The 16,499-nt window shown below is 40.7% G+C and overlaps 1 protein-coding gene across 12 annotated transcripts in view; it reads left to right on the forward strand.

Annotated features, from left to right (window-relative positions):
* Positions 1-16,499, forward strand: part of WNK2 (WNK lysine deficient protein kinase 2) — a 110,624-nt gene that overhangs the window by 38,905 nt on the left and 55,220 nt on the right. For all 12 annotated transcript variants that reach the window (XM_071813017.1, XM_071813009.1, XM_071813014.1 and 9 more), the window contains exons 4-7: positions 447-667; positions 3,861-4,018; positions 13,515-13,603; positions 14,457-14,676. In XM_071813017.1, the coding sequence (XP_071669118.1) occupies positions 447-667; positions 3,861-4,018; positions 13,515-13,603; positions 14,457-14,676 (688 nt within the window). The remainder of the gene's footprint in view (positions 1-446; positions 668-3,860; positions 4,019-13,514; positions 13,604-14,456; positions 14,677-16,499) is intronic.

Consider the following 16,499-nt stretch of genomic DNA (forward strand, 5'->3'; position numbering starts at 1 on the left):
TACTCTGCCAGTGCATTACCAGGTTTTACATTTTTACAAAATGTATCCTACCGAACAGTGTTTTAGGCAAATGGAAAAAATGCAGGTACGTGGTACAGAGGTCAAAGTCGTGTGGTTAAAGTTAAACTTCAGTTTTCCTCCGATTTGAGTATATGAATCATATTATAAAGCTGTTCTCTGCATGAAGTGAATTGCTGTTCTATTTGACTTGCAAATATTTGGTTGTATTTGCACCAAAAATGCTTATTATCTTCTTCCCTAAAAATGAATGCTCTAATTCCTCCTTTGGAAAGATCTTTCTTTCAATTTTGTGATACTTCTGAGCTGCTATTATGGCATCTAATAAGGGGCTTTTATCCAGAATGGAGTTTCAGCTGTTAAAGCCCCTAGAATCTCTAATAGCGCTTCATTTTCTTTATATGCATTTCTGTGTGTTTGTGCTGTAGGTATCTGAAGAGATTCAAAGTGATGAAACCAAAAGTCCTGCGTAGTTGGTGCCGGCAAATCCTGAAGGGCCTTCTTTTCTTGCACACAAGAACTCCACCAATAATTCACAGAGACTTAAAATGTGACAATATTTTTATTACTGGACCAACTGGATCTGTGAAAATAGGAGACTTGGGTCTGGCAACCCTCAAGAGAGCTTCGTTTGCCAAAAGTGTGATAGGTAATCCTCTTGTTCTCCTTGGCTTCCTTCTGTTGGTACTTCATGTTTTTCTTTCGCCTTTTGCATTAGTGATTCTTTCACTTGTAGGTTGGTAAAGTGGTTTTGTGAATATGACTCTAAAAATCCCAATCAGTAGGAAATGGTATCATGAATTTCTCTTCTTCCTTTTGTTTCACAGTGGTTAAACACTGTGTTTGTTTTTAACTGAACTATTACTTGGTATCCAAAAATCCTTCTCCTTTCTCCTTCAAAAGGAGCAGGAGGGGTTCTCAACAGCTTGTGTACGTTATGTGCGGAGCTGGCAAAGTTCTACTGAAACAACATCTGCCATTTGTTAAAAATCAAGAGCTACAAAATTAAAAGGAATATCCCCTAGGATATGCGATGGGTGATGCCCTCAGGTGGTGCCCACACAAGGAGTGGGAGAACGTGGGTTTGCTGAACTGGGAGGATGTTTTCTGAATGACCGTCGAAGGACATAGTTGCCTTGCAACAGTTATGTTTAATGTTTTCTTTGTAAATGTAATGTTTTTCCTGAATACTTACACATTTTGTGTCTTTTTTTTTAACCAAGTTCCCTTAGCAAATCTCCCCTGTTAAGATGTGTAGGTGATGGTTCTAGGAAGCTGCAAATTCCTGAGAAATGGTGCTGAAAATGGGAAGGTTATTGTGCACAGTCATATTTCAGTTTATAATATAAATGGAAATTAGGTTCTATATAATTAGAATTAGCAAAGTGATAGTGGCAACCACTGTTCCTTTACTATATATGAAAACAGCATCCCATATTTCAGGCAGTAGTTGCTTAAATGATTATTTTAGCATCTCGAACTTTAAGAGATCATAATTCTTTACAATTACTGGTACAAAAGTATTTGCCTTAATGCTTAGGGAGCCCAGTATCATTGAAGTCAAAATGATAGAAGTTTAAGATATGTGCATGGCTACTGTGGGTCTGCTTAACTGTGATTTTAGTGAAACCAAGTTGGTTTATATCTGTTCAGTTTCTCTAGTTGAAGTACTAACAACTGGTGGGTTTTTTTTTTACTGCTGAGGGTCAGTGTTTCTTTGCATAATTTTTTTGCAGTGTAACAATTGTCCTTGGGATATAATGGAATAAATTCAGTAGCACCAATACTGGGAATATCATCAGGAACACAATACAAGTTTTTGTAAAAATCAGTTGTTACCACAACGCTGCCAAAGCATGCTTACGTCCACAAGAAATTCAATACTGAGGAGGGCTGCAGGTTGCTGGCAAGGTGTCTGCATTCATTTGGCAACGGAACAGAGTTGATCTTTCTCATGAGTAGTGCTACTCCAAGCAACGAATCAGGAGGGCTCACACTGCTGAGATGAGTAATTCTGGCCCTTCCGTAGATGTAGTAGCTTTAAAGGAATATTAGTAGCTGCAATTTTACATGGGCCTGAAGGGAATGAAGTCAGCATGGCCAAGGGCCAGTGTTCCCTCGCTGCGATGGTGCCATTGCTGATGCTGGTCTGACCTTGCGGCGTGTCCCTGCAGGGAGCCCAGGAGGGGCTGAGGAGATGACTTTACATCCAGGTGGTCTGTTTTGTTTAAAAATATTGTATGTACTCCTTCCTGCTCCCAAGCGATGGGGGGAAAATTCATTTTCATGCTATTTTGGAATGGTGTCAAGAATTTCATTTGTGTCTTAGACTGTCACTATCACTTTTTCAGATTTGCTTTAAATGCTCCATAATTCATGAGGTTCACTTCTGCCTTGGAGTTTTGTTCCTTCTAAAACAAGGTAGCAGCTCTGAAAAACATTCCCTTTCTGACAGCTGTTAACTGTTTCGCAGCAGCAACCAGCGCCTGTGTGAGGCTGGGAGGGAAACCCCCAGAGCAGGCACTTGGTCAAGCTGTGGTGATGTGGGTCTGACTGGTTTACAAAGGCTGAAGGAATGGGTGTCTTTGATGTGGAAGGTCCATAAACAAGGAGAGAGATTATTCGTGAATTTTGCAAAATGAATTTTACAGAAATGCTTGTACTGAGGCTCGTTTTGTGCATTAGGCCAAGTCTGCTTCAGAAGACACGCATGAGCAGAGTTATACTGACAGACACTAATTCCAAGATGTTGTTTATGTTGCTGTTTAAAAAAAATTGCTTATGTGAAGTCCCCAAACATATACAACAACTATATTTTTCCCAGGTATATGTTAATTTAATTACAATTACTTTTTAATTACAGAGTTTGTCCAGGTCCTTCCTGTGACCCAAGACCTCTTGTGTTCCTCTCGGCATCCTGGCGCTCACTGGTCCTCTCTCCCCCATGACTGTGTTGCTCTCTCTTGCTTCATATTTTCTAAATGTCAAAAGGAAATAAATTAGTCTTGACTCCTAAGCAGAAATTACACTGGGACATATGGTTCCTGGAATAAATTACCAAAGTGTTAATTTTTCCCTTTAAGATCACACTTTTCAGAGTAGTTTGCCGTGCAAATGTTGCAGGTGTCATAAGTTGCTGCTTGTCACAAAGCTGCAGGTTCCTGTTGTGAAGCAGTGAGGATGGTGCTTCACCTCATGTTTACCCAGTTGCCTCAGATTTCTGACACCCTAATCCCTGTTGAGTGGGACCTTATTCTGTGAGTAGCCTCACTGATTTGTCCCACTGAACCAGTGGCAGAATTATGTTGAGTGTTTTGTGCGTGACTTTGTAGGTGATTTGTGACACTGCGATTTTCTAAGTGCTGTCTGTCTGCCAGGTGGTTGCTATGTATCTCTGGAGGAGAAAACTGCAAATTGGCACTGATTTAAAACACAGTGAGGGTTGTCGTTTCTTCTCTCCTTTTCACCTCCCCAAACCTGTACACACCCTTCTGTTCACCCAGAAAAATAAACCGTTTTGTGATTTCCAGTATGGTCAGGCAATGTGCCATATTGCGTTCTCTTGTTAGTTTTTGAGATTTCAATACTTGTATTTTTTTGTTGTCCCTTCTTCTGCCTTGAATTATTACCAGTGAGCCATGGGGGGTGGGTACACTGACCTTGGGCTTCTTCCATGGAGGATGCTTGAGCTTATTCTAGTTCTTTCCTTCTTTTGAAATAATCTTGCATGCACCCTTATGCAGCTATGGTGGGCACGCTTTTATAGGCGTGATTATAGGATTGTGCTTAAAGCCATTTAGGCTTGATCAGAAATGTGCATTCTTTTTGTGGTATCTTTGTAGGTACACCAGAATTTATGGCCCCGGAAATGTATGAGGAACACTACGATGAATCTGTGGATGTCTATGCTTTTGGAATGTGCATGTTGGAAATGGCTACCTCAGAATACCCTTACTCAGAATGCCAGAATGCTGCTCAAATTTACCGGAAAGTAACCTGTGTGAGTAAACCTCCTTAACTTGTACTGGGATTTTGTAATCTGAAGGTTTAAAAACATATTTCAGTGATGTATCAGTACTGCCAAATGCGTAGTGTTGTAGAAGCTGAGGTATCTGAGCTTTGAGTTACACAAACCTGTGGCAGGTTTCTCTGTAACCTTTTGCAATTCCACGGTTGGATTGTATCCGACTGTACTGCAGCTGCAGGAAATCATTTCAGTAATATTTGCTGATTTTTGTCTCCATTAGCCAAAAATTGGGAAGAATGAACAGGGAAAAATCTTTTGCTTCTAAATGGGGACTCTTCAGACTTGATCAAGTTTCGCACAAAGCCAAAACAACTAATTTGTAGATTACAGCCTAAATACCTATGGTGGAGGATGTTTGATTTAGATTTCCAGCACGCATTCTCTGTTTGTGTGCATAACAAATATCTGAAGATATTAAAGGGAAAATATAGCAGTGTTTAGTTTTGGAGTCAGCCAGAGGAGCTTTAGATCTGTTTTGGAACTTTGCAAGGCCTTGTAATCCTCAGAAAGGAACTACGAAAACTGGTTTGCTGCATTTTCAGGTGAGGTTAGGCTGGAGGAGCAGCTCATCTAAATTAATCTCTACACAAAATAAAATACCTTCTCTAACACTCTCAACCCCAGATGATAAATGTATTTGTCTGTGTGAGCTGTACTGTAAATGCCTGAAAAAACTCCTGAGTCTGTAAGATGCTATCAGATTGCAAATCACTGACTGCAGAGAAATGAGACTTGCCAAAGGCTTTGGCAGCTGTGGTTATGTTCTCTTCTACTTGGTTAAGTGAATATGAGAGTTACAGGAGGGTTTTTTTTTCAGAATAGATTATGTTGAACAGACGGTTTGTCAAAAATTTGCCCAGGTACTTGTTTCCATCTGGTTTTTACAAAAGAAAATAGTGAGCTGTGTGGTTTGGCCCTCAGGAATCTCCAAAAGATGCAGTCTGCACACTGGGGATGCAGAGAGGATAATCCTTGGAAAATGGCACTAAAACCTGCAAAGATTGGCTATAGATAAGGTTACTTTTGTTTATTTGACCTATAAGGTAGAAAGAGTAGTTAGGCTTAGATGATAGATATATTGAGCAGATCCATCTCTCTGTCTCAAAGTGTGGTCCCAAAATTAGTTTGTATTCTTCTTACCCAACTGCAAAAATCTTCCCAAATGAAACTTAGTAACTTGTTGATTTTGAAAGGTGCTTATGACCACTTGCTTTGTCGAAGAGGTTTTCTGAATCATGTCAGTGCAAACATGGTTCTGTGAAATCCTGCAGTCAGCAAACACTGCTTGAGGTTAAAATTGCATTTTCTGGTTTGCTGTATGCTAATCTCACACTGGATATAGGGATGGTTTCATTAGCTACCTGAACAGTTGCGTGTGCCAGATGTTGGGTTTATGTGCGGTTTGATTTTTATGCATATAGTTTATTGTTCAGCATGTATCTTCCCACCACTGAAGACAGTGATGCCGGGACGTTGGTGCTCTTGCTGTAGATGGCTGTGCTGCCCAGCTGTGGTAACCCTGACCTGGTGGGAAAGGGAGGGTGTGAATGATCTGGGAGTCAGTCTTTAAAAGTTGAAGTTGGTATCGCAAGACACAGGAGGACATCCTTGCTGGAAATGTGAGAGATGTCATCACTTTCTGAAAGCAGGATGCATCTGGTGAGGGGAAGCAGCTTTTTAGCCCATTTCTGTGTAAACTGCTGCAAGCCAACATTTGTAGCTTGGTAAAAGTGAATCTTTCCCAGTGGACTGCAACCCTGATTTCTGGTGGTTTAACTCTTCTTAGAGTGTTGCCTTAAGCCATAGCTACTCAGAAATAATTACAAAAAATTAAAAGGGCAGCAGCAGTGGCTGAGCGGTGCAGTTATCTGCACGGCTCTGGCTGGAGCAGCTCCTGGTGGCGCTGCGGGGCAGGGAGGGGTGCAGGGATGGGAGGCTGCAGAGCGTTGCTGGAAACACATCCTGCATTTTCTCAAACCAGTTAAATAGGTTTGGCTCAGTGAAGTTGCTTGCCCAAATCCGTATAAGGATGGCTGCTTGTTCCACATTGTTATTGCACAATGCTTTATCATGTTATTCCACTTCTTCCCTATGAGGAAGAGTTTGTTTTGTTTGGCACAATGCTTGTTGGCTTCATTTAGGTATGTAGTCCTTCAGATGTGCTCTAAATGCCATCTTGGTAGGTTGCTTAGGAGGCACCTCCTTGGGCTCTAAAGCTTCGCACGGTGACAAGAAGATCCTCTTCTAATTTTAAGCTCTGGGACCTTGTGTCCTGAACGGAATACCGGTATAACTAGTCTAATTCAACTGGAATTGTCAGGGTATTACCTGCTGCTCTGGGCAGGCGTTGGGTGAGCAGTTTGTGGAGCTGCCATCACAGTCGGCTGGTGTTAAGGCAACCTGGCTCTAGGCATTTAGAGCCACAAATAGAGAGCCCCACATACCCAGAGAAAACTGTATGACTCTTAACCATCTGGAATATTGGTAATTAAGACTTGGTAAGACTACCAAGTCTCATTTATCAAAGCAATATCCAAGATGGCAAAGAATAATGATTAATCAGAGGATTCCTGATTAGATGTTACATTTCAATTTGCAGGCTTAAGTAATCATCTTTTAACACTGATGAAAGCCTGAGCCAACTATTCTGTGGCAATAACCTTTATGTAGCTGAGGATTAAGATGGTTATAATAAAACTTTGTAAAACTGGTCTTATCTTCCATCTCTAAAGCTGCTAGTATAATGCAGATCATGAAGAACAAGTATTGATGGCAAAGCTGTTGAAAGGTCACTTTGTTACTTGTAAGGGGTATTTTTGAACCAGCTGTCTAGCAGGGGAAGCTGAGGCAGAAACCATCAGACACAGACACAGTGGGTGTGCTTGCTGCTGTTTTCAGCTGAACTTTGGGCAGTAGTGGTGGGAGCAGGGGCAAGGGGATTTCTTAGATCAGAAAAACGGAAAAATTGGCGTTACTGCTGTTCCATGGAAAGGGTTAACCAGCTCTCTGTCGCATGCCATGAGCTGTGGGAGGAGGAGCAGGGGATGGACCTCTTGGGGAAGGTGCCAGAGGAGCTGCGGTGCCCAAAGAGATCTTCCATCCCAAAGGAACCTCCCTGGTGGGCTCAACAGCTTCTCCAGAGGGGCTGCAGCCACAGGAGGTCTGGCGACAGCAAGGGACCCTGCTTGGACCGGCGTGAGTTGCCCCGCTGGCACTGGGGACTGCAAGCAGCTGTGGAGAAATTTGGGGTGTGGGGTCCCAAGCCATCACCGAAGGGTGAGCTCTGCCCCGTTAGCTGGGGCAGTGACGACTTACAGATGAAAACTTTAGAATCACTTTCCATGAAGAGTTAGGACTGGTCGTGCGGCAGCTGTTGCAAGCATTGGGTTTTACTAGACTGGAATATAGTATAGAAATGTGAGCGTTGACTAAAACCAGGAGGATGGGTTAGACTGTTTGCTCCCCAGTGTCTGATGAGGTTTGGGGTTCTCACTAGAGCAGAAGGTGGTCCTGACCTGTTTGGGTGGAGGGTATCAATAGTGCAGCGCTCCTGAACGCTGTCAGCTCTTTCAGCTTGTCACTGAGAAACTTACTTCATTTTTGATCAGACTGGGTTGTTTGGTTTTTTTTTGCACCAGAAATATAAATGCTATTTTAAGTCTTTTAAATTGAGGGTCAGTGTAACGTAAAAATGTGATTGCTGTGTCTAGCTTCCTGATGCTTTTATTTTAAAATATCGAATAACTTGCTTTTCCTGCCTGGGGCTCAGCATCATGGTAGCAACTGGTGGAGGTGCCAACAGCATCTGAAGGGGTTGGAACTGTTTGTCAGGGTTTGCATCAAGCAACTGTTTGCTGATGAAGGTACAATAAGCACCTTATTCTTCAGGCTGTCTCTACCCTTGCTCTGGATTACCCTGGGCTGACCGTTTCCTCTGCTGCCCAGCACAGCTGCTGTGTTACGCTGGTTTTGCCATTGTCTCTTTCAATTGTTTCTGCTCCGTCCTAACACTGTCAAACTCTTGCCTGCTAACAGGGCGTAAGACACATGTGAAGCTGTAGCTGTTCAAGTCATGTGTGCTGGTAGCCCTTATTGGTATGGAAAATAGAAACATTACCCTTCTGAGACATTACATTTTGTTTAAAGGTATTACACGTTATGCATGGCTGTCATGTAAGATGAATAAACTTATTTATTTCAGAGACCTTTTACTCTGGCTGACCATATTCTCATTGCTTATTTGTTGCTTTAGCTTTCCACTCTGGTTTTTGCTATGTGCATATGTAAGAGTCTAGGATAAAGTGGCAGTTGTTTCCAAATGTACAGAGGGGCTGCTCTTTGCCAGATGAGATGTGCTTGCTAGGGCTTGTCACCTCTCTGCCCTTTCAGATGGAATTATGGAGTGTAAACAGACAAAATGCCTGTGTAACATAAACAGAAAATAAATATTTTTCAAGCAACAGGTCCAAGCCGCTTTTACTGCAGTTAACTTTGAAGTGATTTCCTGGTCAGCATATTTGCAGTGACCTTCATTCTGATGCCATAATCTCATTTTTCATGCATAACTTGATGTTTTTTCTTAGTCAGATGGTTTTTTGTGTTTAATCATTCTGCCAAGTGATTTTGATGGAGGCAATAGTGATGAACCATCGGAGCCTGTGACCTTCCCATGCGGGTCCAGCGCAGTGTTTGCTCACGGGTGCTGCCGAATGCGCAGCCGACCAGCGGCTTGGGCTGTGGGTTTCCGCACAGACCTGTGCTTTAGAGCAACCCACATGTTTGTAGTGTTCTCTTTTGCCTTTTTTCATGTAGTTTCTTTTTCATAAATGTCTCAAATGTTTTCTCAGCATTCTGTAGTGAATGAGGCACGGACACTCTAAGGTGCAATGAGAGACATTTATTACAAATTCAGGCTTGTATTTATACTTGCTAGGATGCTTGCTCAAGCATTACTTAAGTTGTGCATTATATAAGCAGTACTTTTTGCATTCCCACAAAAGTTGCTACTGTAAAAGCTTTTTTTGATCTATCACAAGTTACCCCCCTGTCCTTGATGTATCGATCCTGTATTAATCACTCCAACCTTAATGTATCAATAAGTATACAGTCCTTGCTTCTTGTCGTCTTCCAACGCTTGTTCCCACATCGTTGACTCGTAGTTCCTCACAGGCCTGATGTCAAAATACTACCACAGCATTGGAAGGCTGTATTCTACATTGTTGATATAGATTAAATGCTACAGATGCAGCACAGCAGCAACAGACAAATGATGTTATCAATGTTATTACACTGACTTTTTGTGTGTTTCAGATATCTTATACCTGTAGATAGTCTTCTTAGATAAGCATTCACATTGCAGTGAAATAGAGATTAGTTTATAATTGCACACAGTGATTTTGCTGCCGAATGTCACGGGACAAAATCCTGACAAGATAGAAAACTTTACCTTCACTTTATTGATTTCAGAGAGCATGTGATAGGGCGGAATTTCAGTTGGAAACATGGTTTCAGCTTTTTTTGGAAGAAGGTTTTTCCTTTTCTAGGAACTACATGAGCCTGGATAGTCCTTACAGGTAGAAGATGGAGTTTTAGTCCAAAGTAACATATTTGGCTTGGAGGGCACCTGGGTGAAAGGAGCCTTTAGAAAAATTACTGGCTCATAGGGGTCAGACTTCCTGTTGACTTCTCTGGCACACACTGTGCATCTTGTGGAGCATTATGTGTTACTCTTTCAAAAGTGTGCTCTGCTGATGGAAACATGGCAAGCGGCTGCTTTTAGACCTCTGAAAAACAAGCTACATGTGTTTGCCCTCAACATAAAGGTTAAAATTGTAATGTTCTGTATGTGCCTGACCATAAACTCAAATAGCATATTCTGGAGTGCAATGTGTTTCAAATCTAATCCCTTCAGAAAGAAGGTGAGGAGACTGAGTGGTGGTGAGGGATTCCAAGTAACCCATCCTGTGGGATATTATTTGATATTCTCTCATTTTGCTCTTGAATTTTGTGTTGATATATATACATACATATTAGTGTTTAAAGAATTTGTATGAAAACATCCCTATGCACCTTATAGCAGCCAGCTAGCCCTGCATTTCAGATGCAGTGGTGCTGAATTTACCTTGTTTACAAGACGGCTGTGCAGTTTTCAAGCTGTCGTGGATAATTCCTTAGCTAATACGCTTCGAATTTCAGTGCCATGTTTCTTTGGGAGTGCTCAGGAAAGACAGATGGCTTTTGTATAAATGAACAAGACGAGTCCTTTGATTGCAAATAGAAACCTGCATTTTGCATAAACCCCCTTCATTGTGGGAGGCTCTGAGCATCAGGGGCAGCGCTGCAGGGAGGGTTTGCAGCATCCACAATGAGGTGGCCTTGGAGGTTTTAATGAAGATTTAGGACCAAAAGTGCACTATAGCATATGGGCATTGAGAAAACACTTCAGAGCAGCTCTGTTCAGTACTTCACTGTGCGTATTTTGTCCTTGTTTGTTTTAGTCACCTATTCATAACATAACTGTTCAGTAGGTGAATATAATACGTTTGGAGTCACTGTTCCTTCAAAAGATGTTGAAAGTAAAATGGTGTTTGAAGGAGTTGCTGCATTTTTTTGTGGAAACAATTTTTAAGGTCAAAAATAGGGGTCAGACATCAGGATCTGTCAATAGGACCATTTTCAGTGCACACTTAATTTCTAGGTGCCCAGCATGTCCCACCCTGCTGCATCCCCACTGTGGCAGAGCTCAAGTCAAGCCATGTAAATGAAGATTGTTCATGAATTCCAGAAAAGAAAATTAAATTGAGAGATTCTGTGATATGCCTTACACTATTTGTCTCTCCTATGTTCATTATGTGCTTAGATACTCATGGAGCGCTGTGCAATTACAAAAAAGCAATTGGCAGGTTCCCTTGGGCGTGTAGATACGTGAGTGGTATATTCCTCTGGGTAGCTGAAAGCTCTTCAGGTAGCGTGGTGAAAATTACCTCTACTTCTGCTTTGGGGTTTTTTGGTGGTGTTTTTCCCCCCTTAAATTGATACTGATGCACATGTGTGGGATAATTTTCAGTAAAGGTTAAGTTATAGTCTTTATTACCCATTCTTCCTGATAAGTGTCAGAGAGATGGAAATCAGTGGTTTCCTCTAGCAAATGGAAGGATTTGAAAATGCAGGTTTTGCTGTTGCTTTCTGCTGTGAATTACCAAAGTTTTCTTCAAACTCCTCCCCATCTGAGAACACAATGTGCTCCTGTAGCTTTAGGATGTGTTACGGTATAGGGGATTAATGCTAAAAATGTCTTTTGGTGGCAATTTTCCTTTCATTCCTAACTGGCGTGTTGGAGCACTCTTAAGAAAGTCTCTTGCCACACCATGATGTGGTTTGTCTTGTTTTAAGCAAGCCTGGGCTTTGAGAGGCTAGACACTCCCTATCATTTTGACACATTTTTCTAATATATATAATTAGAACCCTCATCTCATAAATAAGATTTAGGTTTGCTTAAGCAAATAATTCTTTTTAGTGGGTCACAGCCAGCCAGGCACATGTAGGGATTATTTTTTGTCCCCACAAGAGCAGCGTTTTGAATCTTAGCAGCTGAGTCTCTGTATGACTATTCCGTGATGACATTATTCAGAATTTATGAATGACATATTTCACTCTTGGGTTTAAAGACAAAAAGGGAGTGGTTGACCTGAAATAAAAAGAGAAGTAGAGGTTTAACGTTGAATCTGAGCCTTGAATGGCAATAGAATGTTAACAAAAAGCTAAAAGTATAATCTGATGCTGGACTATTCAGAAATTCTCAGAGATGCCAGCCCTCATTGAAATTCACCCATAAAATGTATTTAAGACCACGTTTAGTGAAGTACTTGAAGATGTTGTCTGCAATATGTTTGATTTTCTTGAATCGAAGGCAGTATCAGGTGAGCACTGGGACTTCAGGCCTCCTTATCTGCCCCCACATGATCCATTAGTTACTGTTCTTTCAGGGTGAAACTTTAAAAGGGTTCAGAGGGAGTTAAATGTCCAAATCCCATTCAGTTATGTGCTTAATCAGATTCTGTTTTGTTTTTTTTTTTTTTTCCAATAAAGGGAGTCATATTTCCTTTTTATTCCACTTATCGACTTCACTGGAAATGTTTGAGTCCTTAAGTAATAGCATCTGACTGTAGAATCTGTTCCTAGATTAATTTTGTCAAATTTTCATCCAGATACATCTTGTTTTAGGAGGTACTGATGTTCCGTGTTTTTAAAACTGAATGAATTTTTCTGTGGTTTAAGCTGAACATGACAAATAAAAAGGCTAACTTAATTATTCTTGATTATGTGTACACAAAGATCGCATAATATATAAGCTGTTATTTAGCCTGCAAGCTTGCATATGGTCTCCTACAGTCTCTTTATTGATAAGATATACCTCATTTTAATTGAGGGGCTGTGTACCCTGAGGGGGATCATGCTGAGTTAAGAAATGTTAGGAAGGAGGAAAGATGACCTATGATTGCCCTAGAAGTGCATGTTTGGCTTTCAAATCCTCTCCATCTTCCTAAAATGACCCCATGTAACCTGCAAGAAATGCAAATTACTCCCGTAGCACCAGCCTTGAGCCAGAGCTCCAGATGTGAGGAAGCGGATTTGGCTTCTCAGAGTTTTCTTCTGCAATGAGTGGTTGGGTTTCTCCTTGAAAGGCCATGCTTATAGGTTTTGCTGTTCCAAATCTAGACCTGGATGCTGCTCCCAGCAAAAATGCCGACATTTGACAGAGATTGCACTTGATGGGTAGGTTGATTTATAGGTTACACCTGCTCTCTCACTGGTTCCTGGTGAGACTCTAATGATGTGCTGAGGAAATGCAAGAGCAAGGCAGAGCTGCTGGGCACATTCTCCTGCTCCCCTGCTTGGTTTGGGGGCTGGTTTGGGGTGGTTTTTTTGGAGGGGCTGGGGGTCTTTGAGAGTTGAAGACTTAAAAAAGCAAAAGGTTTGTGGGAAACAGGAATATGGAATATTACATGGATCTTCCAAGGTATTTTTGACTTATTCTTGTAACTGGCTAGCTGAAGAAAAACATGATTATTTGTCTTTATGATTTAGCCTTTCGAGAGGTAAGGCAAAAAAAACCCAAACATGAATAATTTCAGAAAATTTGTTTTGAAGATTTAAAATTGCCTGTTTCTTGAATGTTGACTTCAGAGTTGATAGGATATAAAAGTAAGTTTTGCAAAGGTAGGAAAGAAAGATTTGCCCTGTGTTTGGCTGAGTTAATGTACAAACTCATGTGCTGATTTTGAAGTGCAACAGTACTTAAAAAATATGGTACCCCTAAATCTTCAGTTCAGTTTTACATTAAGACTAACAACTTTTGAAGTACTGGCTGCTCCAAGGGTTGGATTGACTGTAAAATGTAGGATAAATGTCCTTAAGAGATATAATGTAATTCTTTTTGAAACTAAATTGTTTTTCTCTCTCCTTTCAGGGTATAAAACCAGCAAGCTTTGAGAAAGTTACTGATCCTGAAATTAAGGAGATAATTGGGGAGTGCATTTGCAAAAATAAAGAAGAAAGGTTTGTTTCAAGTGATTAAGTTGTGTATTAAATAATGTGTATGCAGGGATTTCAAAGCTATCTGTGGATTTTTGCTCTGGCCTCTGGGTCCCCCCAGAGCAGGAGAAAATGCAGAATGAAAATAAAATAGAAATGATTGCCTGCTTTCCTGCCATATAATGTCAGGATAATAGAATAAATGCTGTTGTGTCCTCAACCTCTCAGCTACAAAGAATAAGGTCAGAAAGCACTGTTGAACATGTGAGCTGGTGGGTTCCAGCACATTCCACGCTCATGTCGCTCAGATCTCGCTCGGGAGGTTCTGTAGGGGGCACCAAGGCTGCTGCTGGAGGTCGAGCACCGGTGCGATGTGGTGGAGGCTTCACCAGGAACAGGTTCCACTGGCTTGTGTCCCCTCTAGATGGGGAGACTCATTGGGTCTTGTTTCCAGCTTTGGTTCTCAAACCTGATCTTATGCTCACCTCTCCTAGATGAATGTCTCTGCTGTTCAATATTTCATAACTTTCACAAATATGGTTTTTAGGGACCTCAACTGGCTACCTAGAGAGAACCTCTTTCTTTACTACTCATTAAGCTCCTACTCAAGAAAAGCTGAGCAGAGCTGTAATCCACATTTCTGTGCATGCTTATGGTCTATGAATATTGGTGAAGCTTTGAAATAGGAAACATTTTTTCAGCAGTCCTCAGTGTAACACTGCAAATACTGTGTTTTTGCTAAGAATGCAAATTTGATATGGATGAACACCAAACATACTGTAAATGTTTTTGCCTTTAATGGGACTTTTTTTGTCACAAACTTCTCTGAAAGTGCTTAAAACTTGCAGTATTTGAATATTCTTTATATCCATTGCAGATATGAAATTAAAGATTTATTAAGCCATGCCTTTTTTGCTGAAGATACTGGGGTAAGAGTGGAACTTGCAGAAGAAGACCATGGTAGGAAATCCTCTATTGCCTTAAGACTCTGGGTAGAAGATCCTAAGAAACTGAAAGGAAAACCCAAAGATAATGGAGCCATTGAGTTTACTTTTGATCTGGAGAAGGAAACTCCTGATGATGTTGCACAAGAAATGGTAAAATAAACTTCTCCTGACAAAAATGTATATATATAAAGTAGTGCATAAATCTCAAAGGACAGCAGGAAGGAGACTGGTAAAGTAACTTACATTTATACTGTTCCAGGTGTCTAGTTTGAGCAGTTTGCATTGATTTTTAGAATGAATGCTAAAATAAAAGGGTAAACAAGCAAGAACTAATAACTGGAAAATACTGTTTGCCAAGTATGAAAATAGATGCATGAAATGACATTTCAAATAGCTTAGGGACCAGAGAGGTCTCTTTTGACTTTTATAATTTGAAAACTCCTTTGCCAGATTCTGTTAGCTGTTGAATGTCTTCAAATTTTTTTGAATCAGATTAGTTTCAGACAGCAGCTTGGAATAAATTAGATGAGTTCAAGAGTTCAATCATAAAATATTCTGCACTGAATTCTTCAAAACATTTCTTCCCATCTCTTCTGTCGGTATAACTCAGGAGGAATGTAGATGAGGAAAGTCTGTGGTCAACCTCTCTATCGCCAAACATCAATAGGAACTAGATTCAAGCCCACTGCACAAAGTCAGGAATAAACTTTGGATTTTTTTAATGGATAAGTTCAATTTGGTGAACTTCTGTGTCTTCAGAACTTGTGGGCTTTTGTCAGGAAGACTATTTTGTGTTCCAATTTCACTGTATAGTCACTGAACATGTATTTTTAGTGATGTCTTCACTGCAGTTCTTTAGATTTTCATGGAAACATAGAATCAGTAAACACTTAAGGGTCTGAGTTTTCTGGTGCTTGCAGAAATGTTCCTATTATATCCTAAATCCCGAGGGGTCCCACTTAATGATATTGTCATCGCCAGTCCTGTTCTGCTTAGGAGGCTCTCAGTTTGGCAATGTTGCCTTATTGTGCTTGGACCCATCAGCACATATTCCAAATTTAGTGGGAGAAATTCAGGCTCCTCTGTCTTGTCATTAGTTCCAATCAGGTCCAATATTTTTTGAGCAATGTATTGTTACATAACTAATTTGTTTTAAAAGTTGCTCTGGTACAGTTACTTGCTGTTACATTTTGTATTTAAATACTTTTGGAAATATTTGGAGTTTTGAAGTTCTGTAGGTTACTTGGTCTGTAGCTGTTATATTTTGAAGAAATATTTCTCCTGAAGAAGTGTACTTAGAAGGATCACCCCCTAAGTACTGTGATGCTGTTCCCTTTCCCAAACTAAACAGTGTATTTTATGATTACATTAGCAGTTACCTAAGTGATTGCACATTAAGTGCTTTCAAACTGAAGGCTGTTGTGGGGGTCAGCTGGGGGCAAAGGGGAACTTTCATTCCTAAATGTCTTTTTCTAGCCCTTCTGAATTGTGGAACAGCAAAGCCATGTGCTTTCAGCAATTTGTGTTGGTTTATGTGCTATGAAAGAGAAGAATGCAGGAATGTATGGGGAATTATTGACCATTATTGATGGGTTTTCAGTAGTTGAGTGTTCAGTCTGTCCAAAGGAACTTGAAATGTTTTGGTGGGTTTGCAACCTAAGTTATGTTTCACAATTAGCTGGTACTGTAAAATAGTATGTCAAACTTTAACCTTTCTCTATAGAGACATGCAGGAATAAGAATTGTTTTTTCTTTTTTAAAAAAAACAGTTAACCTGACATGTTTTCAGTGCCTTTGCATTAAGCTTTGACCTTTGTCACGAAGCATCTACTGGGCAGGTTGGTTAATACCAGCCAAGGTTCTCTGGACCTGATGGTTCTCCCCAGTGACTCCCTCCTGTTGGTGTCATTTGCTGGCTCATCAGTTCAGGAGTGTCAGTGAGGTCTGGAAAACATCCAGATCCATCTCCAGCT

The sequence above is a fragment of the Patagioenas fasciata genome, chromosome 10, assembly GCF_037038585.1.
Source record: "Patagioenas fasciata isolate bPatFas1 chromosome 10, bPatFas1.hap1, whole genome shotgun sequence".
NCBI lineage: Eukaryota > Metazoa > Chordata > Aves > Columbiformes > Columbidae > Patagioenas > Patagioenas fasciata.